General features: G+C 30.4%; 2 protein-coding genes across 2 annotated transcripts; one reads left to right on the forward strand and one right to left on the reverse strand.

Annotated features, from left to right (window-relative positions):
* Positions 1 to 3,148: 3,148 nt before the first annotated feature.
* LOC129919029 (uncharacterized) lies at positions 3,149 to 17,001 on the reverse strand. Its single transcript, XM_055999832.1, has 15 exons — positions 16,892 to 17,001; positions 16,415 to 16,778; positions 16,244 to 16,355; positions 8,996 to 9,119; positions 8,740 to 8,927; positions 8,493 to 8,673; positions 8,247 to 8,430; positions 5,390 to 5,544; positions 5,135 to 5,323; positions 4,894 to 5,071; positions 4,645 to 4,835; positions 4,356 to 4,592; positions 4,142 to 4,294; positions 3,828 to 4,042; positions 3,149 to 3,758 (listed from the first exon to the last, which is right to left on the reverse strand). Exons 1-15 carry the CDS (start codon positions 16,931 to 16,933, stop codon positions 3,671 to 3,673), a joined length of 2,601 nt encoding a protein of 866 aa, XP_055855807.1. The 5' UTR covers positions 16,934 to 17,001; the 3' UTR covers positions 3,149 to 3,670.
* Positions 17,002 to 21,032: 4,031 nt separating this feature from the next.
* LOC129918943 (N-acetyltransferase eco) lies at positions 21,033 to 27,882 on the forward strand. The gene is made up of 4 exons (XM_055999712.1): positions 21,033 to 22,710; positions 25,926 to 27,112; positions 27,172 to 27,296; positions 27,362 to 27,882. Exons 1-4 carry the CDS (start codon positions 21,225 to 21,227, stop codon positions 27,561 to 27,563), a joined length of 3,000 nt encoding a protein of 999 aa, XP_055855687.1. The 5' UTR covers positions 21,033 to 21,224; the 3' UTR covers positions 27,564 to 27,882.
* Positions 27,883 to 27,898: the final 16 nt, after the last annotated feature.

Raw genomic sequence — 27,898 nt, forward strand, 5'->3', positions numbered from 1 at the left:
AAAAAGCGATAAATTAAAAATAAAAAACAAGTAATTTTTAAATAAAAAAAAAACTAAAATTCGTCAGCATTTTTTGTGTCTGGGAACATTAAGTCATCATCACTCTCATTTCAACAAAACAAAAAAAAAAAATCAATCCGAAAAAAATGCATTCATTTTGAAAACCAACAAAAATGACCAGGATATAATTATTATTATAAATTTTTACACTTTTAGCTCAGTGTGTTTTATACTTATATTATATAAATAAATATATATTATATGAATATATATTCAACAAATTTATATATACATAGCAGCAACAACAAAAAAAAAACAAAACAAAAAATATATTATGTGCTTGTAAACAAAATATCTTCGTTGGCATTTAATGTTTTTTTTTTTTTTAATAAATGTTTAAAAAATATACAGAGACACGTTTTATGCATTTTTAAAAATAAAAAAGTATAAAAAAAAATTTAAAGAAAAAAATATGCTAGTGGTGCTTATAAGGACAAAGAAAAACAAGAAATCTGCCTTTGTTTAGCGATATCATTATGTTTAACACACTCTCAATCAAATACCATACAATATCCACACCTCCTCACACTTACTATTGCGCGCTGGTGAAAGCCAAACATTTTGTCCTTTTGTCTGGATATTTACTCCAAATTGTCATATATTTACTGGAAATATTGATAACTATGTAGTAGAATGAACAAGGAGAGGATAAAAGAACAACGTTGGCAACACTTTTTTTATATATATAAATTCCATTTAATGCATATTTTCCTTCACATCATAACTTGTTTTCATCTATACACAAACACACACATTTTTTTATATAGCATTCGCACTTTTATTTAAACTAAACACAAATTAGTTTCACCTTTCACAAATATATTTCACCTTTTAGCAAATATATTTCACCTTTTAGCAAATATAATTAAACTAAAAGCAATTATAATTAAACTAAAGCAAACTATTTAAACTTTTCGCAAATCTATTTAACCTAAACGCAAAATGATTTAACCTTTTTTAGAAAAGGCTTTTGATATCGTGCTTTGAAGAAGGGATAAGAATTTAGAAGGTGAAATAAGTTTGTGTTTTGGTTAAACAGAATTGCTAAAAGTTTAAATAGTTTGCTTTAGTTTAATTATAATTGCTTTTAGTTTAATTATATTTGCTAAAAGGTGAAATATATTTGCTAAAAGGTGAAATATATTTGTTAAAAGGTTAAATAATTTGTGTTTAGTTTAAATAAAAGTGCGAATGCTATATATAAATATTATATACACAACGTTTCGTTTCTCTTTTTTTTTTTGAGACAAAACTTTTTTTTTTGTTTTAGGTTTTTTTTTTCTTATATACAAAATATTTTTTTCAATTATTTACTTTTTTATATATAAATAAAAATTATATATAAATAAAATATAAATAATAGTATTAATTTAAAAATAAAACAAAAAAATATAGTAATTAAATAATAAAATTACGTATTGTGTATTGATATTAAATTTAAAATAAAAGAAAATAAAATGAAAAGGAAAGAGGAAAGGAAAAAAAAGAGAAAATATAGTAAAAATAAAAATTAACAAAAAAAAAAAAAACAACAAACAAGAAAATTATTATAAATAAATAAAAAAAATGTTAAGAACAAGAAAAAAAATCTTACAAAAACACTGCAAAAACAAAAAAAAAATGAAAAACAATTTTTAAGAAATATTTAATTTATATACTCTGCGCATATAATATACTCATTTTATATAAACGTGAATATTTCTTAAGCATTGCACTTTTTTTTTTGTTTATTTTCGTTTTTTTTTTTTAAATCATATTTTTTAATGACTTAATCTTCTTTGATTTGATTTAATCGACAACAACACAAAAAATGGTAAAAACAAAAAAATATAAAGAAACAAAAAACAGTAAAAAAAAAACAATTTTAAGATTAATTATTAAGTATGAAAACAGACCCCCGAACAAAATGATAATAAAAAAAAAACTCATTTGCTTAAAATAAAACAAAAAAAGGCGTAAATAAATTCTTGTACGTATAAAAATAAAAATAAATAAAAAAAAAAAAAACAAAGTTGTGTTTTGGATTTTTAATTTATGAGCTTCCTCTATGAACGAGTTACTCGTTAGCGGAGAGTGAAAATCAATAATTCACCGTTTAATTTTCAATTTTGAACATTCCCTCAAAAACTTAAAAATATAATATTTTTTTTTTAAATCAAAATTTCGAATGTCATCTTTATATGATCAAGAAAAAAAGACAAAATTAGCTATTTTGGTTTGAGAGAAAAAATTAAAAGCAAAAAGTGCATACAATTTTAAACAAAAAACTGTTACAAGTCTATGACGTAAATAGAATCGTAAGGGCACCTCTAAATTTTGTCGGCTATTCAAAATATCTCACACTTTTTACAGATCAAGAAATTTATACAAATTAAGCAGGCATTACTGGTCTAAAATGATAGGGCTGAGCGAGGATTGAAACTTATTACAAATTTTGATATCCTTTTACCAAAGGATAAAGATTAAAACTAAGTCGTAATATTGTGAGTTAAACGTGAAAAAAGTAACCGTCGCGTCGGAACGGAAAATTTTCCGATTTCCTACGAATCAAGCTTCGAAGTGTCCTTCCGAAAGGTGAAAATTTCGATAAATTTCGGCTCCGACAGATACATATCTTGCTAGGGCCGAATATAAATAGTAAAATATATTTCGGGTTGGATAACTTGAAGTCTTCACCTTTAATATTTTTGTTCGCTCAAAATATTAAGTTGTTGCGAGTTGTCATGTAATGAAATTAACATTTTTAGCTAAATTAGTTTTATGTTCTCCAAACAAATTCAAATGAAAATAGATGTGAGATTCTGTATTTCGTAAACGAAAAAACGGTTTTGTATGTGCAAATACATAGTTTGCTTCACATAACTTGAAAAGCTTAGCACCAAATTAATAATTAATTTATTGGGTTTATAAGGCCCTTATTGTGAGTATCTGTTATCTATCGATAGACTTTTGGTATTGTGAATCTCTATCGATAGACGACTTTTGTCGAAAATCGATCATCGGAAATAATTTTTTCGTTTTATCGTTCGATCTTTTTCGCTTACAATTTTGATATCGATTCAAATCAAGTTCATAGTTCACAATAGCAAATATTTTTGTCGAAGAGATTCACAATACCAGAACAGATATTTATCGATTCGATCGACAATAAGGGCCTTAATATTTGCAATTTCTCACTAAAAAAAAACTAAACTTTAGCGTCTAGATGGAATTAAGTTCACTTTCACATCAGCAGCCTACTAGACTTAAGGCTAAAATTGAGCCGCTCAATAAGTGAAGTTCCCATTTTATTTTTCGTGTGGAATTTTGTTCTAATGAAACTAATAATAGAAACGAATTACGTATACGCCACCTGTATCTATTTGCTCGTGTTTAATATTAGTACAATACAAAAATTTAAGGTTGATACGTGAATAAGTAAGTACCTTTATTGATTATTCAAATTTCAGATATTTTTGAGCAAAATAAACTTTCTTTATACAGTAATAAACTATTTAAGTAATATTTTAACACCAAAAGAAAATTCGTTAATTTATTTTAAACGAATCCAATGTTTATAAAATTTCATAAATACTTATCAAAAAAAAAAACTAGAAAGTTATAAACAAAATTAAGTCAGTTGATCTTGGAATGATGACAGTGTCCTTAGTTCTGCAGGTGTCAATGAATGTGTTTCCAATCTTCTAGTTTGACTTAAACTGCAAAAACAAGATAAAACCAGTGTAAAACTTTATAGTTGAAAAAAAAAAAATATCTCCTCTACTTACATCAGATCAGATTCAGTTTGATAAACATCCGTCAAAAGAACACTCAAATTCGAAAGCAAATGCATTCGATTTGTTTGTTTATTTATTTCTCCAGTTTTAATTGTCTTTTCAATCATATCCACCATCGTTAAAATAATATGAACTTTCATTATTCGATTAGATCCATCAGAAAATTGTTTTTCTTCCACATAACTCTTATGAGCTCTTAGTGCTTTCTATATATATTAAAAAATAATTACTTTCGTTAAGTTTTCATACTTCAAAACTTCAATACATAGGTATCAACTCATTCAGTTTGATACATAAACACTTACCTGAAATTTCGGAATTGGTACATGACTTTGGAACAAATTAAAAATGGCAACAGGAACAATGTAGGCAAATAATGAAGGCTTCTTAAATCTCGCTGAATTATATTCGAAAAGAATATCCATAAGTTCGGTAAGTTCCTTTTCAAAATGTTGTGTCTTTAAAATAAAAGTTTTTAAATTCAAAACTTGATAAAAAAAAACGTTAGAAATCAAATACCATTCCGAAATGTAGAATAATCTTCCAAGTAATGGCAACTGGTATTTCAACAGATTTATGCATCAAATTAAAACTTTTGAGGATATTCTTTCGTAATTCTAACTGACGTAGTCGATCACTTGACTCCATTGGAGCTTCAAAGACATGAAAATTGACGCAATTCACTAAAATATAATAGACCTGTCGTTCCAATTTAAAGTTGAAGACAATATAAAGATCACATAGAGCTCGAATTGCCTAAAATTGGTACAAAATTGAGAATTGTAGTATGAATTAAATTCCAACTTACAGCTTCATTATAAAATATTCTTGCATTTGATAAATTTGAATTTTCAAGATAGTCAAGTAAATATTTTAAAAATGGATTAACATGATTCATTAAAATTGTCGATGCAGTACTGGTATCTTCAGGAGTTATTTGGGAACATAACATGGAGATGTCATTAATACATCCGGAATAAGTCGTTATTGCAAGTGTTCCTAAATTTAAAGGAGTTTTAAGTAAAAAAATAATTACATATTTAATAGGATTTCTTACCTAAAAAACAATTGAATGTATCAGAGAGTTCTTGAAATTTATTCGATTCAATTAGGTGAGTTTTCAAACTTGATAAAAGATCCAGTAAATTTTCTTCTTCTAATGCTAAAGGTGTATCAGCCAAGTTAGAAAGCATGATTAGGGTATTTTGAAGGCTCATAATTTGGCTTTCTGTGAGCTAAGTGATTATGTTTGAAAAAAAAAAAATTAGAATTTCTAAATTTGTAAGCTTATTTCTTACTTCATCAAGCTGAGATACAAGTTGATTATATTTTAAATAAACACTTTTAGCAAAATCTTCAATTTCATCTTGCATATTTAAATGATCCATCAATTGTAGCATAATGTGAACGGTATTTTGAACAATTGAATAATCTTCACCATCTTTTTTAAGATATCGTTGAGCGTATTTGATATATCTGTCGGCAGCCTATTCTCCACAAAAGTTTTAAATGGAATTATTTTTTTTTTTTTTTAATTTTTTGTTATAACTTACAATTGGAAAATCTTTTATGGTAAAATTAGCCTTTTCGAAATCTATTATCGAATAGATATTTAAAAGTATTCCTCTTATCTGCCATTTGCCTTTTAGTAACATCATGAGAGATGGTATCTTTAGAAGAAACTTACTTAAACGCAAGGGATAATCATCTGAAATTGAAAATTTTATATTTAGGTACCTAGGTGTTTTTTTTTTAAGCACACGAAAGCGGGCCTTAAGTTTAAATTTTTTTTAAGTTATTGCATTCCAAAAATTTGCTATAAATTCCGAAAAAAAAACTATCACAGAATCCGTTTGTAATGGAAAATTTCATACAAATTTTCGTTTGCGACCGATTTTATGATTGGATCGTCTCGTTTTGGGATTAGTAAAAAATTGCCGATACGAATTGAATTCGTTGTAGCAAAAATGTAATTTTATGAAAACTGGCTTTTCTTAAACCAAACGATTTTAATTGGATTTTTTGTGTGTAATGTGACAAATCGGTACTAACAGAACAAGGCAAAGAAACGTTTCCTCATTTTTGGATACTCATTAACGATTCAATCTATCTCAACGCAAATTTTTATTCAAAAGCGTTTTAGTAAATGTTAATTGAAAAATAAGAACCATTTTCAAAGAGCACATTTTAAGATTTTTTTTAATTAATTTATTTTTTTTATTCATTTATTTTGTTTTTTTTTTTTTTTTGAAAAATCAATTTTGATTATGTAATATTTTTGAATTGTTGTTTTTAAATGTTAATTAATAGATATTTTAATAAAAATGAAATACCAATCGTTTATTTCATCAATGTATAAGACAATTTGATTAAAAATTTACTCACAAATAGTTCTTATCATTTTAAAGTGTGAAATATAATACACCTTAAAAAAAATTGATAAGAAATTAGAAAACTTTAATTTTTTTACCTTATTTTTTATTATTTTTGTTCTGATAACTTAACCAAATTTTTTTTTTATCAATAGTTATTAAAAATACTATGTCATAATGTAAATACATATATGTATATAATATAAAGATACATTGAACTATAAGAACAAGTCGTGTATTTTATTAAAAAAAAAAAAAAAAAAACGGTTTTCAAAATAATCTTTAGAAAAATTCCTTCTTGTACAAGAAATAAAATGGGATACTTCGCTTCTTGGTAAATCATTCGAAATGGTGTTTAATTTAAGTAATAAATAATTTTTTTGAATTAAAAAAAAAAGTTGGTATGCCATTTTGTATCAAAACTTAAAAATGAGATTTTACAAAAATTTAATTCCATTTGAAAAATATGAATACTTTTGAAGAAATAAATTGAAATACAGTTGAAACTCGATTAACCGGGATGGTCGGGACCGAGCATTACGGATAATCGAAAATCCCGGATAATAGAACTTTTTTTCCAAGAAAAAATTTATAAGTTTTTAAGTTTTTATTAAAATAAAAAAAGAAAACATTTAAAAAATTATTCCATAAACGTAACAATTCATATTTTTTGTTTGAACATAAATTACAATATGACGAGATTAATTACGAGTGTTATGAAGTTTAAGGAAAATTAAAAAATTGTTGCATGTTTAGGTTTTTTTTTATTACCACCGGGCTTATCTGGACAAAAAAGCGCAGTCAGGGCTAAGCAATTTACATGTTAAATGCAGCAACACCTTAGCACCTTGGGCTTAGTTGTTAAGCCCGATGATATCCCTGGGCTTAAAGGTAGAACTATAATTGACTGAAGCGTCCGATTCAACGGAGGGGAACAGCGCTTCCAACCGCACTCGACGGATGAAAACTTATCAAAAATTCAAAGAAAACAACAACAAAAACGTAGGATTTCACATAAGCTTCCGACTGCTTCCTCCAATTATAATTCTGTGTTAACTTTTTGAAATGTTTTAAATCTGTGGTACTAAACTAATTTTTTCATAAATTGTTTAGAATTGGCTTACAAAATTTATTTAACTAGTTTTGCTAGCATACATTTTTGTATCTCTTTGTAAAACATACAAGAAAACCCGAAAGCGATAAATATGAAAACTCTAAATTTTCTTTGTGTCTGCTGATTTCGGAACATACAATAAGCAGTGCTGCCAAGATTTCCGGCTAAGCCCCGAGGCGTTTTTTTGTCCAGCTAAGCCCGGTGGTAATAAAAAAACACACCTATTGTGTGACAGGGGATTTTTCCCGTTGCTTTTCTTCGATTGAATTAATGTGAATGCGGTCAACTAGCAGTAAATCCTGATATGTTGTTCCAGAATAATTCTACTTTCAAAAAAAAAAAAAAATAAGAAAATAAGACTCTCTACAAAAAAAATTTAAAATATTTTCTTTATTTTTGAGTGCTGATTTTGTATTTTTTAGTTAAATTTTCTTCTTTCCTGTTCTCATATTACGGATAGTAGAGTTTATTACGGATAATAGATTTTAAATAAATAAATTTTGTTTATTGTCGAGAAAGAATTTCAAATATTTTCATCACGGATAATAGAGCGTCCCGGTTAATCGAATTCTGGATAATCGAGTTTCAACTGTACTAATAAAAATCAAAAAAAAAAATTGCTTTCGATTTATATTTTTGTTACTCAAAATATTTTGTACAAAACAAATTGTTGTAATAAAACAAGTTGTTTGGAAGAAAATCAAAAACCATTTTATTGGATTTTATTTCGAAAAACTAAGATTTTTCATTATAAGATCCACCTTGTTCAAAACATGCATCTGATTTTTTATCAAGATCGTAGGAGTAGTTTTTGACAACATTAAATTTTTCCAATTTTGATATAAGGCATTTTTAATTTTTAGTAATTTATTTTATTTTATCATTTTGTTGTTAAAAAAAACTAGAACTAAAACAACTTCTTACCATTACTATCATACTCTTGGTACAATTTTTGATATACCCTTATAGCAACTTGTGCAGCAACACTTAATATTTTAACATCCCAGTCAACTTTTTGTAAAATTTTCAAATATGGATCCAATTCAGTTATATAAGGAAATTCATCCCATAGCGTATAAATAAAACAATCCAAAATGTCTGTTCCATTCTTTAAAGAAAATAAAACTCAATTATATTAAATAAAAATAAATATAACTTTTAAAAACTTACAGCTTTTATAACTAAAAAATCTATAATATCCCTGAGTATGAATTTATTTGTAAAACTTTTACGCATATAAGTTAGATAGAATTTCACAGCTTGGTCACGATTTTTTTTAGAGTCACGCAATGCGTTGCTAAAAATTATGTGAACTTGTTCTCGTGAAAAACATTCTAAAACAGGTAGATGACTAAAAAATAAAATAAAAAAAAACATTAAATATTTTTAAGATTTCAATAAATGCATCTTTTCATACTCCAACAGTGAATTAAGAAATTTCAACAAAGCAAATACTTGATTTTTTCCATTTTGTTGAGCAAAAACACAATAAGCTTTTATCAGCTTTTCATCAGTTAAAAAATTCACAAGGTTTGTCCTTTCCGAAGTGGATTTTTCCAAAGCATTGTGCATGTAAATAAAGAGTGCTCCACTTGTTGTAGAATACTTTTGAAAATATACAAGAAAATATACGAAATTAGTTAAAAAATTTTAAGCAATTTGAAAAATCTTACTTCGTATTCCATACATTTGCAATAAAAATTGAATATGTTTTTGTCAAAGAATGAGAAATAGTTGTAGTCTCTTCCTAAAAGTACACATATTCCTTTGAATATTGTCTGATGAGAATCAGGATATCTGTGTATAAAATAAGATTCATTAAGATTATGGAGTAATTTAATTGGAAATGTAGCATCATCTGAGTCAAACTGAACACCAATTCATCCACAGCTCCAAAATGATAGCTTCTCATATGATTATTTTCAGAGATTCGTCGACAAAAAACAAAGAATAACACGCGTTGAAGTAATACTTCTAACTCACAGGAATTAACTTAGTAGATTCACACCGTAAAAAAAAAAACGTTTTACAATTATTATGAGCATTAGATAGTCCTACTTGCTAATCCGCTTGACATTTATCTACAAATATTAAATTTCCATACACCGCAAAAGAAGTATAGCTTAAAAAAAAATTGTTCCGCATACACCACAGTGAACGTTTTAAAATTAAAACGTCTGCCGAACTTAAGCCTGCTTTAAACGTGTTCATAAAGTTTGATCATACTAACTTTGTCCAACTGCAGTACCTACCTGCCGTTCAAACATGTCATTATGTCATCAACGTTCATCAAGGTTAAATAGAGTGGTGCAAACAATGTTTCTTTTTTCAATTTTCGAAAAATTTAAATTTTAATGGGCTTGCAGATAATTAAAGACTAAATATTTATTGAACGTTATTTTCTGAACTTTAATTTAGGTAGACGACTAAATGCATTAAGGGAGATTTTTCTTGTGTAACTTTCCAATCAACTTTACAATAAAATTGCTTAAATTGGAAGGATTTTGACCAGGGGCGGACTGGGTGTCAAAGGGCCTCCCGGGACTTTAAGGAAAAGGGCCACAAATACATAATTCACTTTTAAAATTTTTAAAAAGAAAAGTTGATAAGCAGAAACTGTTTCTTGATATAAAGTTTTTTTCACGTTTATTGATCTATAATCTGTGAACAGGCGGATCAATTTATTTGAGTGATTAAAAATTAAAAAAATGTACAGGGCTAAGTTATATAACATTCATTTTAAAACGTTAAGTGGGTGTTACTTTCAGTTAAGTCAAAAGAAAGTATGTATTCTTTATATATCTAATATAAGGTCTTTATATATCAATATATCGAATGTCACTTTTCATAAATGTCCACCTCTTCCAAAAATACAAATACAAATCGAAAAAATCTTTATCTTAATTTGTTTGACTAATGTAGAATGTTATTATTATTATTTAATCTCAACACAACGTTCTAGAATGATATTATAGCCCAGGCAAATTAGTAAATCAAATCGCATTTTTCGCAGGACTAAATTTTTTTCGTGGAATGTATTTTCGTGAATGTCCTTATCATAAAAGTCAATTTTTTGGGATGGTAGGATGTCCAAAGCAGCCGCCATCTTGGAAAAGAGATTGGTACCATTTATATTTAATAGCTCCATTTTTACTCATTTTAACAGTCTTATTCACAATAAAATTATCTAAAAAATGATGTTCTAACGAATTCCGTGGCTATATTAAATTCAATATTATAACTGGTTCCGGTTTGTCTCGAAAGGTGGGGACAAATTGACATTTTTACTTGCGATATTGGTACTATAGGGCAAGTTAAAAATTCGAAAAAATAATCGGACTTGAGATAACAATCAGACATGACATTAAGATGATAGAGCATGCTAAAAAAGTGGGTCCCGCTATTCTGGTCTGTCTGTCCGTCTGTAAGTACCGCAAGTTATAGCCTTAACTAATAGAGCGATTTTTTTCAAACTTGGTAGTTAATAGTTTTGGGTGATTCCCTGGAGGACAAATTGAAATTTTATTTAGGGCCAAAACTAACCGTACCTACCTGTCTTTTGAAAAATCGATTTTTTGAAAACGGGTTGATATATTTTATGGAAATTTCGTTTTATTATTTCTTATAAATGGCATACCAACTATATTTTTTGAAAATGTTAGAAAAATTTTATATATAAAAAATTATTTTTTATAAAACGGCTTTAACGATTTTCGAATTTTTTTCTGAAAGTTCCTTTTCATGGAAGATATCAAATAGCATAGGTACTTTGTTTTGCGTAAAAGATCATTTAAAACGGTGTTTAATTAATTACAAAAACAGATTTTATTTATTTTGACGACTTATAGAATTCCTTAAAAGTATCAAATTTTAATTTTCCCTAATTTTGTTCAGGGGGCCTATTACATAATACGAAACGAACGGCAAAACAACGATAGCCACGACAAACGATAGTCGCGACAAAGAGCGACTATATAAAACGATAACGCATAAAAGAAATTGTACCAGATGAAACAGGAAAAAAAAATCCTTTTTCAAGCGCAACTAACTTCACTCCTATTTGTGACTGTCAAAATTGGCTCAGTAAACAAACGAAAAAAAAGTAAATTAAATTTCTAAACTTTGCTAAAAATGTGTTTTCAGAGTGTATTTGTAGATTTTTCACAAGTGGACATAAATAAGAAAATACCTAATATAATTATACTTGTGTTTAAAAGAACGTACGCGCTTTTCAAGCCATCGATGTATTTTTCCGGAGGTGCACTTGCATTGAGAGTGTCTGCGAAAATGTTCCAAAGCAATTTGGATTTAGCCTTGGCTTGGACTTGGGTGTTTGGCAAGGTCGGGATTGTTTTCCATACATGTGATAAGAAAATCCATTTGTTAACGGCCTATTAAATGTATAACATATTTTATTATTTTCATACTTCATTTCCAAATACAATGTATTCACATCGAAAGAGGGCCTACATTGACTAAAGCGCCACAAACAAAATTCGGTGGGCCTTCAAAGATCTATAGGGGGCCTACATTTACTAAAATGGCCACAAGAATAATTCTGTGAACCTTGAAAGATCGAAAGGAGGCCTACATTGACTAAAGGGACACAAACAAAATTCGGTGGGCCTTCAAAGATTTATAATGGGCCTACATTTACTAAAAGGGCCACAAGCATAATTCTGTGAACCTTGAAAGATCGAAAGAGGGCCTACATTGACTAAAGGGCCACAAACAAAATTCGGTGGGCCTTCAAAGATCTATAGGGGGCCTACATTTACTAAAACGGCCACAAGCATAATTCTGTGAACCTTGAAACATCGAAAGGAGGCCTACATTGACTAAAGGGCCACAAACAAAATTCGGTGGGCCTTCAAAGATCTATAATGGGCCTACTTTTACTAAAAGGGCCACAAGCATAATTCTGTGAACCTTGAAAGATCGAAAGAGGGCCTACATTGACTAAAGGGCCACAAACAAAATTCGGTGGGCCTTCAAAGATCTATAGGGGGCCTACATTTAATGAAAGGGCAACAAAAAAAATTCGGTGGTCCTTCAAAGATCTATAAGGGGCCTACATTTACTAAAACGGCCACAAGCATAATTCTGTGAACCTTGAAAGATCGAAAGAGGGCCTACATTGACTAAGGGGCCACAAACAAAATTCGGTGGGCCTTCAAAGATCTATAGGGGGCCTACATTTACTAAAACGGCCACAAGCATAATTCTGTGAACCATGAAAGATCGAAAGGAGGGCCAAAAACAAAATTCGGTGGGCCTTCAAAGATCTATAGGGGGCCTACATTTACTAAAATGGCCACAAGAATAATTCTGTCAACCTTGAAAGATCGAAAGGAGGCCTACATTGACTAAAGGGACACAAATAAAATTCGGTGGGCCTTCAAAGATTTATAATGGGCCTACATTTACTAAAAGGGCAACAAGCATAATTCTGTGAACCTTGAAAGATCGAAAGAGGGCCTACATTGACTAAAGGGCCACAAACAAAATTCGGTGGGCCTTCAAAGATCTGTAGGGGGCCTACATTTAATAAAAGGGCCACAAAAATAATTCTGTGGACCTCGAAAGATTTAAAGGAGGCCACAATATGTTTATATTGACTATCAACCGAGTATTTTATGAGAAAGTTTTGTTTTACAAAATAGAATTTCAAGTGCTTTTAAAAATTTTCTTCTTGCCCGAGGGCCTACCGGGAAAAAGCCCGGTTGCCCGGTGGGCCAGTCCGCCCCTGATTTTGACAACTAAAACCAATAACGAAAATTTTGAAATTTTGACTTTTGAGATAATGCGCTTAAATTGAAATGTTTCATACAAGGTTGGCTCAAAAAAATTTGCATGTGAAATAAAAAACAATTAACGTGAATATTATTTTAACCAAATTATCAAAAACAAATTAAAAAAACGCAAGAAAAAAAATTACAACACCCTAATTAAAAATATTTTGTCATCGATACAGTAGACGTATACTGGACGAATACCCGAAATAGTGAATTTTCGCTATTTAAATTAACATTAACATCTCTGAATAAACGAACGATTGTCACAATTTACATTCGTTATACTTGGTCATATTGCGCCACCCTAATGTTAAGCGGTTTTTGTGTTTTTAAAAACAATATTTTCGAGAACTGAAAAGGAAATATTTTTTTGCTCAACCCGTCCTAAAACTCATTCCGTGGTCACTTTTGATTTATATTCAGTTACTACTGAAAATTATACTTAACCCTCTGTCGGCACACGGGTGCGAATTTGGCTGGACAAAAATGAAAAGTGGTCACAGAAAAGTGTCTTTAAAAGGGTGAAATACATTTTTTTGGAATTGTATACAGTATTCGAATTCCTCGAAAAATTCTACATCAATTTCATATATGATTCTCCATAAAATAGTGAGATCGAAAAAAGTTCTAGCGCCATGAAAAAGTATAAACCAAATTCGCAAAAAAGAGGTGTGCCTACAGAGGGTTAAGCAGGCATGCAAACTTTCTGTAGAGTTGGTGTTCATTAATGCAACAAAGCAGAAAGACGGTTGTACTAACACAGATTTTGGAGTGGAAAGGAATCAGAATCAAATTGGTAATGCGACAGTGGAGGCAGATAGAGCTGACCGAATAGGCTTGTTACTAAAGGCCGAAGTCCACATAGATTGCAGTGCCGCATTATATACTGGTCCATCTAAGTAAAATAAGTAAAATGGCATTTATATAATCCGACACACAAGCCCAACAAGTCTCCGTATACACTATACAACCATAGATAGACAACGGAAGGCCTGAAAATACCTTAAATGGCGAAAAATAATGGAGAACAACCTCAATCAAGTAAATGTGCACACAGTTAGCAAGGGACCGAGGAAATAAATAAGTAAGTATTTTCAGCAACTGAACGTTTTAAGTTAAAACTTTAGAAAAATTGATATACAAATTTCTATTACTAACGTTCAATTTCTTCACATGAGTCCTAAGTCAGCCTATAGGCTATATATACTATAGTAATCGATCTAGCGGGACCAGGTCCTAGCACTAGTACTCGGTCCTGAGGAAAAGTTAGTACCTGAGCATTTCTTCACATTTATTGTACCTGATCTAAATTCATGCACAACGCGGTTCTAAGAAATAAATTCGTATAAAACAAAAAAAAAAAACGTTAAAAAAAAACAAAATCACCAATGAAGAAATATGTATTTAAAAAAAATATCATAAATCTTAAGAATCCCCAACAAGAAAAAAAAAAAAATTAAAGTTCTATCAAGAAGTGTCACAATCAAAAATGGAATGATTTTATTTATTAAATATTGCCAAAGCTAATAACCAGTTCACCAACAATGATGAGGAATTTCTTTAATAAAATCTGGGCTAGCAACTGATGAACCTACAGGAAGAGTAATCATATTGTGTCAAAAATTATAACAATAAATCGCACCCCCGGTGGAACAACGACGTAAGTGCAAATTTTGAATTTTCTGAGTTAAGTATGCCATAGTTTCAAGAAAAGGTATTTCCTTCCGATGAAACAAAGACCCAATTGAAAATGTTCTATTTGTATCCAGGGGGCAGAAATGTCTTTGGACCGTTACATTGTTTTCAAACGTTTTCAAAATGTTTAATCGAGTTTTCTGAAGAATCAACATTTTTGCACTTACGTCGTTGTACCACCGGAGGTGCGAAATAATAAATAAATTATATGTATCTATACTACATAATAATTTCAATAAAAATAACAATTTTTAAAGCGCATTTCTTTTTTTGGTGTGTTTATGTCTCTTATCACGACTTGTAGCCGAGTTTAAACATGGCCTCCAAAACTATTTGTAGATAAAACAGATATTATTTTGTGATACCATATCTTTGGATTCAAGAATTGTTGGATTTGAAAGATCCGACTTTGAACGAATGTTTTTTACATGTGGCTCCATTTATACTTTTTTAGGATATGTTTTTTTTTTTTATAAAAAATAAAAAATCTATTGCGCCAACAATTGTTCTTAATACCTACAGAATTAAAAAAGTGAATTGCTATTGCAATGTTTTCTGCACGTAAGAAATTGATTGGAAGATCTAGGGCATTATCAGGCATGAGTGTAACTTTACTCATTAAATTGGCTTCTACCATTGTCGGGCCTTGAGAAATGCAAATGCAGAACGTCCTTGTAAAGACCATCTTTCTTGATTTGGTTTTCACTTTTAGAAAGATCGAACAAAGTCGATATACTTTTTTGGTACTTCTTCATCAAGAAGTGTTCTTTTGTCTATTCTTCCCGTTCTTGCATTGCATTTGTCACATCAGGTGTTTCTGGTAATTTTTTAAAAATTGTTCACAATCACAAAAAAAAAACTTGTCAAACGAAACAACACCAAAGAATTTAATAAATCTGGCAAATTTGTCTTTAAAAAAAATAAAATCTTTTTGCTTTTATTCGAGTCCTAACAGTTAGACTACTGATTTTGAGGTCCTAACAAATACCGAGTCCTAACTAATACTCGGTACCAATTTGACAGTACTAGGGCTTAGTACTTTTGTGAAGAAATCACCGATTTGAGTACTAACGATTGGTATAATAACCAGGTCCTGCCTGATTTTGAGGAGCTAGCTAGTACCGAGTCCTAACTAGTACTCGGTTTTAAATTGAATTGAATACTAACTTTAGGACTAGGACCGGTATTAGCGCTAGGATTCTGTGAAGAAATCGGCCGTAACCAAATACTGAATCTAGTTCATAAAGAGAGGGCTTAAAATTGAATACGGCTGGCTTTTTTAAGTCGAGTATTTGGTTTAATTTAAAGGGTAATTCGAATTTTGGGGGAATGGACTATAATTCAAAAACTAACATGGGATATGTTTAGGATGTTTTTGTTGTTAGTTTAACTCAAGACAATATATTCATTATTCAATATAATATTCCCTACCCAAGTCCCTTTTCAGAGTTTTGAAACAATTTATGACAAATTGTATCCAATACCAGAATCGGTTCGTTAAGACGTTTCCTTATTCTATGCATTGCTTGAAGAAGGGAAAAACCTGTTAAGACAAAACAAAATTAGATTAACGCAAAATATTTTGTTGCTATTCTCATTTACTTATCAAAGAGAATGGTTCAAAGAATCTATCACCCAATTGTTCATCAATGGCATTGAAAAAGTTTAAAAATATATCAATAATTGTGATAATTTCATTCAATAAATCACTTTGATTCATTTCTTTGATAAAATCTTTAAGAAAATCTAGATAACGATCAAAAATACTCTTATCATATTTAAATCGATAAGACATTGATTCTTGTTCGGGCCATTCAAAATAATTTGTTTGAATTTCATTCATTGTAACATAATAATTAAAGCCAATGGCATCCATCATGGAATGGAGAATATTCTTGGCAGTGATTGAAGTAATATTGCTATCATGTGGATTGGTAAATGTTGTGACAACATTGCGGGCGATTTTCTGAAAATTCAAAGAAACAATTAGGTAAGCTAATTTCTTCATAAAATGGCGGCTTTATTGTTTCATTTCAATATTTTGTTGACAAATTATTTTCTTTGTTTGTATTAACTTACCTGCGGTGAAATATTTTGCAAAATTGATTCAAACAAACGCATTTTATTACAGTATCTTTTATAATTTAGAGTCCGGAAGTAGATTATTTGAATAAAATTCTATATTGCTATTCAAACACTTTAAAAAAAGAAATTGTATAAGGAAAACAAAACCAACAAGTACCTTTTTTATAACTAGTAATTGTTTTTATTTTTATAGTTTCTACTTTTTTTAAGAAAAATATTTTGAACAAAATTAACATTCAAAATACATAGTTTGGTCTTAAAAATTTCATGGTTTCCTTTTCCTGTTTAATTTTTTTTTATCAGATTTCAATGTCGGTAATACAGAATTACTTTTCATAGGTCAGGGATGACAATTTTTTAGAAATACAAAACCAATACAAAAAGAGTAGTCGCTACAGAGTAATACTTATACCTGTGACGCTGTGACATCCCAGGGGCCAAATTAAAACACAGTACACAACGTTCGGAAAATATAACCCTATTATGTGTACTGTGCAATTACAATAGGGGTAATCATGAAACGGTGGGAAACCTAGCAAATCTGGTATAGTTTTAAATGTGTCAATGTTTGTTTAACATTTTTGACATTTTACCAGGTTTACTCAGAGTTTATACCGTTGCATGAATATGCCTAGTAAATAAAGAAAAAAAAAAATAATGAAAAGAAATATGTACATACATGCATACTATGATTTAGAAATTTACTTAATTATAGGTGAAAGCTGCTTCTAAGCCAATTCTCGACAAACAATTTTGGTTCTATAAAGCTTTAGAGATGCAATTGTTGCTTCTGTAAAGCATTATAGGAGCAAAATTGTTAGTAGGGTTCTTAGTTTAGAAGTTAGATGTAAGTTTTTTTACTATTAACTTTTTTGTTAAAATCGAGTTTTGGCTAAAATTTGGGTCTATTACTAAGGGTCATTGTTGTTTTTGAGCCTAGTACGCAAATCGATTAAAATTAAAAGTCACATTTTCGTTTCCGACTGCACATTTGTTTATTGTGAATCTGACCCTATTAAGCAAAGACCACACCGGAGGGTATATGCGGTAGCGGTACGGGTAAATTGTATGAAAAATATTGCACACCTCAACGCAGTTCTTTCTAGTTTTAAATTTTTTTTCGTACAATTTACCCGTACCGCTACTATACCGCACACATCCTTCGGTGTGGTCGAGGCTCTAACAAGTCGCGACAGTGTTGCACACCTCTGTCAAATTTTGGTTACAAAAGTCTTATGGGATTACACCATTAAAATTTATCGATGACAGGCGGCTTTTTCTTTTGTTGTTTTTTGGTGTTAATGGACGTGTTAAGGCTATTCCAAAATATTTCAGGTTGTTTACATAAGACACTATGTAAATAAGACCCACACCAAAAAGAGAGTGTGTACACATAAGTACACGATTGAAGCTACACTTCTCACTCACAGAAATTCACTTTTAAGTCTATTACGTGGCTGAGGCAAAATGAACAATTCGTTGCCGTAAAGCAAAATTGTTCTAAGTCACAAAAAGCAAATTTTACAGGGGACGATTTTCAAGTTTCAAATTGGTTTAAAGCGACAATTTTCTGCTCGTTTGCCATTCAAGTTATGTTTTTTATAAAGTTTCCCAAGTAACAATTTAGCTTTCATAAGGGTCAATGCAAGCTATTTTTTGACTTGTTTAAGAAGAAGGACAAGTCTTATGCAAATCATTTTGGCGCACATTACCGAATTTCCCCAAGACCTTCCTCCACAGGCAATCCACAAGCTAATAGCTTGTGACGAACAGCGTAAAACGACCTTATGCAGGCCTTTATACAAAACAATGAAACATTTTAGGGAAACTATAGCTTCGCTAAGGAAACTATCATTTGCATTGGATGTTATAATAAGGCCTTATGGAGGTTGTTATAAGATGTTGAATTTATGAATAAAAAAAAAGATTTTATTGATTTTTGTTTTCTATTTTTCTATTTTGTTTTTTCTTCTTTTTTGGCCATGTCAATGCTTTTCCTGTCGTTCTGAAATGGGAAGAATTTTATTTTAATTGAAAAAGAACACATTTTGTTTTTATTTCACAAATGGCCCCGCCAGGAATCGATCCCACGTACCTCTGCATACCAAGCCAGCACCTTACCAGTAGACCATACTCGAATATTAAAGATGAGTGGCAAAAAGGGAGCTAATTGAAACCTCACTTAAAAATGCAATGTTTTTTTCTAAAGTGTTACAAACATTGCATATCTGCAGGATAAAAGCTTTGCATACTTATTGGTTAAAAACATTGCATACTTGAGAGATGAAAACATTGCATACTTACAAGAACCTCTTGGAACAGGTCTTATGAAAGCCTTCTGTCACTTGAAAATTGAAGGCTTCTTTAAAACGGTTCAAACAGGCCTTATGAAGGTCTTCTTTAACTTATATTTACAAGGCTTCTTCTAAACACTTCCAGATAGGCTTAAGGAGACTTCCTTTGTTTCCAAAATGGATGATTTGCGTAAGTAAGCCTTAAACTAAACTTATACAAACTATAGCTTGCCGAATCGAAGAAAATGGACCTTATGCAAGTAAAATTGTTACTTGGGTTGTTCTTTTCTCTTGAATAAAATATATTTTTTAAAAGTAAAAACCCAAAATTGGATATAGAACAATTCCTATACAAGTACGTTTTTTCCTTAAATAAAAAGTGGACTTAGAACAAAATATGATGGGACTTAGAACATTCAAGAATACTCGGGCTCATTTTCAAAAGGCTACTTCCCTGCTTTTATTGTTCTATGTCCCCTTAAATTACATTATCTGAGGAATAAATTTTTTTTGACAAAAACGGTTTTCAAATTCGGAAATAGCACCCTCAAATTAGTAAAACTGTATCATTAACTCATTTTCGATAAAAAGTGGATTTAGAACAATTTTGCTTTACGTCGACGATTTGTCTAGATCTCTAAAGTCAAAAAAAAAAAAAACTCTTTGTGGAGCAAGAAAATTGACCTGCACAATTAAACATGAATTCTCCAAATATTTTATTGGTCAAAGAAAAGCATCACTAAAATTTTGTTTACGATTTTATTTTGCTTGGTTTTGAATGAAAATTTTTAACAAAACTTTTTTCATGTCAAAAAGTAAAATTTTCATTCTAATGCAAACGCTGTAAAAGAAGTATAACTTAAACGAACTAAATAGCAAGTTCTTTGCTTGCAAAAAGATTTCTAAATAAAAATAAAATAAAATAAAAAATAATACAAATCAAAGATTTTATTTCTTGTTAAAAAACTCTACCTACTCTTACCGACCATTTCAAAAATCAATCAAATACGAAGACAGCACTGGTGATAGTAAAAAAATTTCCCAAAATACAAAAAAAAATACCTTTTACATCATTTTACAGATTAGATCCAATAGCAGATCTATTATTTATATGAAAACAAAACAAATTTATAAAGAAAAAACAATATTAAATAATTTTCATGTTTCCTTTAAGTCAAAACAAAATCAAAAAACAAGATAAATTTCTTTTTATCAATAAGTAAAACAAAAGAAAATAAATAAAAATTTCCCTTCAAATCATCTGTTTTCTCTTATCATGTCATAAGATGACGTAAACATCAAACTACCTTATGTCGTTTTCCAAAATTATGGGAGTGAATCACTCCTTTTTTGTGCAATTTTGGAATTTGTTCACGAAGAATTTGACAAGTGGAGTTATTTGACGTTTGCTTTGCATGTGTTTGTAATACGAAATAATGAATAAAATAATAACACAATCTTTTAAATTCACTTTTAGTGATTTTTCACAATACTTTATTGAATTTTTTTTGTAAATAAATATAATTTTCTTCACAATTTCCTTAAAACAACCACCCAACAATTTGACAAGCAGTCCATGAAGTCAAATGTATAAGTATTGGTAATCACTCCGTCACTCCTTCAAAATTTTAGGAGTGAAGAATTCACTCCAAAAATTCACTCCTTTTTCAATTTTGGAATTTGAAATCACTCCTTTTGGAGTGATTATATAGCTAGGAGTGTCACTCCTTGAATTTTGGAAAACGACATTACCTACTTATCTCTCTCCTTTTCTGTTGTTGACATTTGGTCGATATAAAAAAAAAAATTCATGTGTGTTTACTTTTTCCCGCCATATCGCCATAATTTCGTCATAAAGAAATGTCAAATTGAACACAAAAATTTCGCGCTGAATTTTTCTTTTCTTTTTGCTTTTATTTAATTTCTTTTATTTTATTTTAAATAAATTTGCAAAAAAAACTCAACTAAATATTAATTTATAAAAGAACAAATTCATTACAATAAAATTTTATAAGCAAATGTTTTGAATTAGGATGGAAACTCCAAAAAGTCAACGCTCACGTCCAACCAGAAATCCAACACCTCGCTTATCCGAACGTAAAAAATCTCTTTTTACAACTATTTTAAGTGATTCTAAAGAATCTTCCTCAGATTCCGAAATAGAAAATAATGTCTTACAAGGTTTAAAAGTCTTAAATGAAGGTAAGACCACAAAAATGCGTTCCATTGATTCATTATTAAAAAAGACCCCCAAGAAAGCAATTAGTTTTCTTAAAAACAACAACAATTCATCATCACCCGAAAAAATGTATGATGATTTATTTGAAAAACTTCCCGATAGTCCACCACCACTATCAAAAGAAACTGTTGTCACTCCAACTCGACGTAGTTTTCGATTAAGTTTAAAACCAAAAAATGGTTCTCCAACAACAAATTCCCTTGTTAATAAAATTCCCGGCAAGGAAAATAATATCCCTCGAACACCAACAAAAACTTACAGTGACGAATTACAAGACATGTTTACTAACTCAATGAATTTGAATAAAAATAAAAAAGCTTCCGAAGAGGAAGAAGAAGAAATTATTGAGGAATCATCTTCCGATGAAGATGATTCGAATCCTGATCCATGTCATGATAGATTCAAGACAGTGGCTCATAAAAGAACTTGTACCTCCGAAGCAAGTACATCTCCTAAATTAGATTCAGTTAAAGTCCGTCGACTTAATAACTCTGAGAGATTGTCCATATCGACAAAGAGTTTCTATTCCACCTCAAAGACATCTCCCACGTCGGTGAGAAGTCCTCCGAAGCTTGCTGTCTTAAAGCAACCATCAAGAGTTAAGAATCCTAATCCCAATTCTTATAACTCTAATAAAGTAAAAAATAATCGAATAAATAAAGGAGTCCATCATAGCATTAAAAAGAAACCTAAACCAAAAGCTGCACTTCCGAGTGTTCCGAAAAAAGACATTCTTTCGATTATTCGAAATGAAAAACTCCGAAACTTACTAACTACCAAACGCAAAGAAAAAGATCAAATTGAAAGTGTCCATCGGATACTTAAATCAGCCAAGAATCCCATTGAAATGGCAAAACCTTTGAGTGTCATTGTAGCTTCTCATAATGATGCTTCCTCCGAACACAATAAATCCAAAAATGATGGTAATAATAATGCATCAATAACACCGAAACGATGTTATATGAGTGGACCGCCGGCGGGTGATATATCAATGGGATTCTCAGATATTGAATGTAGTAGTGAGTCGGAGGAGGAAGGAGAAGAAGCTATTGAAGATGCTATACAAAATGATGTTAATGAATTGCTGGGGGAGGTGGAGGAGGAGAGACCACCGACACCAGTGCCAGGAAGGAAATTCTTCAAGTCGGGACATTCGGGAACGAAGAAGGAAGTTAAAATTACAGATACTATTAAGGCATCGGTTTGTAATGGGAAATTGTCAATTATGACGGATGTTAAGCAGCAGAGGAGGAAGAAATTAAAACTTAGGGATTCGAGAGGTGAGTTTGATTTAATTTTATTTGTTATTTATTTGTTTTTGCATTTTATTGAATACATTTTGCATATAGCTGGGGATCCATGTCTTCTCAAAAAATGTGGACGTTGGGTTTTTAAATTACGAACGAAGAGTTTTATTTTTCTCAGATGTAGTTTGCGTCGTTGGGAAGACGAAGGCAAGAGCTGATGGTTCATTTGCTGAACATCTTGCACTTTAAATGAATTTTCTCATATTTGCCATTGAGACGTCTAGTTCTTAAAAAAAAAAATATTTGCTTCCAAACCGAAGGCGCGAAGCAGGTTTTTAATAGTTTCTATTATTTCTTTTAAGACCTAACAACTCCTACAAAAATCTGCTGCTAATTTACTTATTCTGGTGATCATTATGCCAATGGCGTAATAACCCGTTTGTACAACTATCTAAATATTCTGATTTTCCTTCTCATAAGCTACTATGAGTTATGTATTTACTCTTTCGTTTCTTTTTAAATATGCCGATCGGGATGTCTACTCCCATAAGTAATTTACTAACACTGTTTCTATTTGATATTTCGTTGCCAGTTCAGTTTTTGTACTATCTAGGATTTTATAGCCCTGACATCTGAACCAATTTAGATCGGAAACTACCATTTACTGATCATTATAATTACATTATAAACAATAACAATTGGCTTGAAAAGCTTTGTGCGGGTTGAAGGTTCTGTATGTTATATTTGTGAGACTAATTCTTGAATATGGATTAATGTGCTTCTTATATGATCGAAAAAATCTATTTTTCGATTTTTTAATGGGACACCCCTGCATTATGTTCTACCATATAAGCATAGTATATGGTATTTTTTTCCGATTTTAATATTTAAATTAAGGGGTCGCTACCATTCACTAAAGCTTTAAGTACAAAAAAGAGCAATTTCAACAAAAATTTTTTTGTTACAATACAAAGTAAGCTTAAGACCCGATTTTTCAATCTTCTAATAAACAGTCAGTTAACTGTCTGTCGAATAATGATATTAGGCTCATAAACAATCAGATAAAATAATTGAATTTTTCAATTAAGAAAGATCACTCAGTTAGTTATTCTACAGAATAACACAAAAAAAAAAATTTTCAAATTCAAAAATATTCAAAATTAAACTTCATTTTTATTCCGCTGTATTTTTATCAAAATTTCTTTCATAACAGTTAAAGATTTAATATAAAGTACTTAATTCTGATTACAAATTTTAAAATTTTCTGAGAAAAAAAAAACAAAATTTGGTGTATTTTTCAAAATTTTGAATTGTGGTAGCGACCCCTAGAACGTGTTTAAACTGGACCAAATTTTACCCAATTTATATTTAAGGCAGGAAGAACAAAATGAAAGGGTGTCCCATTAAAATTTTGAAAATTGATTTTTAAGAAGCACCCTAATATGGATGTCATGTATAGTTTGAAGACCATACAACATGATTCATATAAATAGAATGGAAAGGGTTCAGAGAAGGTTCATGAGATTTTCGTTGCGTTTTCTTTCATGGTCCGATAGAATAATTGTCCTTGTCCATACTCGGATTGACTTATTCTTAAATCATTTTAATGTTAACATTTAACATATTAAATAAATATAACCCCGTCAAAATGGCAATATCATACAACGTTTCAATACAATCGCAAAGTAAGAAGAATTGTGGGCCTAAGAATTCCTTTTATAAGCAAACCCTACAGACGAATCATTGTTGTGAAGCAGATACGTAGGAGAGATTTGTATGATTCCCTCGACATCGTACAAAGAAAGACGAAAATTTTGGTTTTGTTTCCATGTGTATTTTTGATATTGAATATCCATAGAAGTTTATAATTCAAAGTTTTATCTAAAATCTTTCAAATATAATTTTTTTTTTCAAAGATTTTAATTATTATTCTTTATTTAAAGCTTCCAAAGGAAGGATTTAAAGCTTTTTCTATGGTAAATCTATGGACAAATTAAACGCAAGAAAATTTTGTAGTTAAAAAAGGGCCCCTATTAACAACCCGCTTAGGTTTCTATTTAATAATTTTTTCTAGACGGTAATGCATTACCAGTTTCCTTATATTTCGGATTACCTTCTTCTAGTATGTACGTGGTTTGATTCACCTTTATTTTGTGAAATTCGAGATTTAGACGTTAATTTTTTCCTCTTTGTACGTGGATGGTGATTCGCAGATCCCTGATAAACTATTCTCTTCCCAGTTGGGAAAATATACTTTATGGCAGGTTTCTTGTTTTTTTTTGCAGATTCTATACCCTAAAGTTCAATAAGTGACCTTGCAATAAATATCATTGCAGATTTTATGGAGGCTTCACAGCTGAAACGGACCAAGTCAAAAAAAGTAAAAAAAATCCAAATCTAGTGCCTAAATCTGCGCAAGGTTTGACTCTACTAAGGTCTGTCATTAGTTTGATCCAAAAGTGTTTAGATTCAAATTGTCATTTGCTCGAAAAAAATATTCACCATAAGATTCAATGGAAACATATTTACTTTAATTTGTTACATCTCCGAATTCACTTTTTGTGAATAAGTTCACTTCAGCTATATGCTTCCAAGCTAATTTGTATTTTCTGTACTTTTATTTTTAAGTCAGACGTTCTGTATTATGAAAATTATTATTAGGAAAATAGTTATAAATTTAATTACATATACTTTTATAAAATATTGAACATGTTCAGTTTTTCCACCGAACCCGAAGTCCGTTTCACTTGACCAAGTCAGGTTTTCTAGATAACCTGAAATGTGTTCACAAAAACCCTGAAACGAACATCTTTTTTGAGTTTACTTCGAAATCCTGACGTGATGGAGTGAAATAGACCGAAAAAATATATAATTAGCGTAGTCGTACCCCCAGGTCAGAATTTTTTTTTTATTTTTGTGTTGCTGTTGATTTCCCTGCTAATTTTGACTGCTGATTCGGCGGATTTTTGATCTCTTATGTTATTTAGGCAATTCTGGTTAAATAAATAGTTTTTAGCTATTCTAGGTTACTCCCATAGATTAGGTTTAAGAAGAATGCTTACTCGGAACTTTCATAAAATTTTTAATGTCGATCCTAGGTATTGAGATTCAATGCTTAGGAAATTGATTCACGATTTCCAAGAAAAGAATGGCTTTTAAATTTGGAATTTTAATACACATATTTTTTTCTACAACATGTTTAGTAGTCAATTGCAGTAGGAATTAAAACCTTTTTTTTTAAATTTCAGTTAACGAATTTTCATCGGAGCAAGCCAAAGTGGATGAGATCATCAAAAACTTTGATATATCCATCATTTCTACACAACCCATTGAGGAAGAAATACCAGCTTCACCAGCAAAAGCCTCAGTAGCTGCAACACCCAATCAAATTGTACAACCACCCAGTCCAACTGCAACATGCTCCAATGATGGTTTCGATGAATTCGATGAAATGCGTATGACCGAAACCGAAGCTGATGTCGAAGAAGATGATGAATTTTACGAATTTCGTCGCCGTCTACCCTACAACACAAATAATCCAGAACTCATCGAACAACAACACATTCTTTTAGATTTCTTGATTACAAATAAAATTTGCACCGAAGAAAATTTTACAATATTCATTGCCGATCCAGAAAACAACAAAGAAGCTGCTCAAAGAATAGTTGATCAGCTTGTTGTTGTGGTAAATGATAGTCCAGATAATTATCGCCAACGATTACCATACAATACCACAGATCCGGCGGAGATAGAGCAACAAAGAAGTTTCCTTGAGTTTTTAATTGAAAATAATTTGTGCAATGAGGAAAATTTTGAAATATTCATCGCTGACTATGCCAATCGCCAAGAAGAAGCTGATCGAATTATTACTGAAGTTGTAGCTTCTACACATAATATTTCTGCAGAAGAGTTGGAACGGGAGCTCAATCGATTCAATAAACAAACTCCTGAGAGTATGGATATAGAAATCCCCGATCAAAATAGAGAAATCCAAAGGGTTCTCGAAGCCTCCCCCGAAAAGCTATTCCCGATATTCTATCCTGGTCGTTGTCAGCCGCTTTTAAAGCAAACTTCGACCAGGAAGATATCACGAGAATGGGCTGGTGGTCATGGTTCAAATCAATATCAAATTGACGCAGGCCAAAGACAATTTGGTGCCAGATTCTGCAAACAGTGTGGATTACTTTACACTGTCAATGAGCCCGAAGAAGAGAAGCTACACAAAGAGTACCATGCTTCGTTGCATGTGCTCAAGTTCAAATCATGGATTGATGAAGATATTGTACAAATCTATCCCGAATGGGGATCCGATGGAAGGATCTTGAGATTGAATGAGAACTCACACGTGAAACGACAGGAGCGTTTGAAAGATGTTCTTAAATTAGTAGATAAGGAATTGGGATTCTATTCGTATATTATGCCGTCTGTTTATGTGGTAAGTTAAAGAGGAGCTTTTTTAAGAAGATTGTTGATGATTTTTTATTTTTTTTTCAGGCGTATCTTGCAATTCGTCATAATCAAATCGCTGCAATTTGCTTGGTTGAACCATTGACAGAGGCACATCGATATGTTTCAATAAATGGAGTCGATTGTTGCACTGATGAAGCCTTTCCAGCAAAGTGAGTTCTTTTAGTGTTTGGCAATTTACTCAAATAATGAATTATAAATGTTGTTTTTTTTTTAGATGCGGCATATCTAGAATATGGGTCTCTCCACTTCATCGGCGATTCCGTATTGCATCGAAACTAATTCGTGCCGTTCAGTTGCATACGATATTTGGTGAAGAGATTCCTTTGGATAAAATTGCATTTAGTGCGCCGACAGAAGATGGAAAGAAATTTGCTCTAAATGTTACAAAATTGAATAATTTCCTTGTGTACCAGTAGATGAGCTAATATTTTATATATTTTATTTTTTTTTTCCTTAATTTTATTTAAAATCAGTGCAACTTGATAAAAAAAAACTATTTCTCTTGTAAAAATAAGATTCATCATGTTTTAGGGTCCTTATAATAGTTGTTATTGTGTTTTTTTTCTTTTAACCGATTTTATTTTTATTTAGTTTTTCCCCAAACTTGATAATCATAAATAATACTGAAGTAACTACTCCTGTAAATTTTAAATACCTATTTTTTTCTTTTTAAACCTTTTTTTTAAATAAGTTTTATAATTTTAAATTATTTCAATTTTATAATCCAGAAAATCGTTATTGAAATGTTATC

This window comes from Episyrphus balteatus, chromosome 4 (assembly GCF_945859705.1).
Source record: "Episyrphus balteatus chromosome 4, idEpiBalt1.1, whole genome shotgun sequence".
In the NCBI taxonomy this organism is placed as follows: domain Eukaryota; kingdom Metazoa; phylum Arthropoda; class Insecta; order Diptera; family Syrphidae; genus Episyrphus; species Episyrphus balteatus.

Coding starts and splice junctions, on each gene's coding strand:
- LOC129919029 (XM_055999832.1), bottom strand. CDS start 16,933: ATGCGTTTGTTTGAATCAATTTTGCAAAATATTTCACCGCAG. Junction 16,356..16,414: donor TGAACCATTCTCTTTGATAA/GTAAATGAGAAT, acceptor TTGTCTTAACAG/GTTTTTCCCTTCTTCAAGCA. Junction 5,545..8,246: donor CCAAGAGTATGATAGTAATG/GTAAGAAGTTGT, acceptor TTTCAATTTCAG/ATGATTATCCCTTGCGTTTA.
- LOC129918943 (XM_055999712.1), top strand. CDS start 21,225: ATGGAAACTCCAAAAAGTCAACGCTCACGTCCAACCAGAAATCCAACA. Junction 22,711..25,925: donor AAAACTTAGGGATTCGAGAG/GTGAGTTTGATT, acceptor TTTAAATTTCAG/TTAACGAATTTTCATCGGAG. Junction 27,113..27,171: donor TTATGCCGTCTGTTTATGTG/GTAAGTTAAAGA, acceptor TTTTTTTTTCAG/GCGTATCTTGCAATTCGTCA.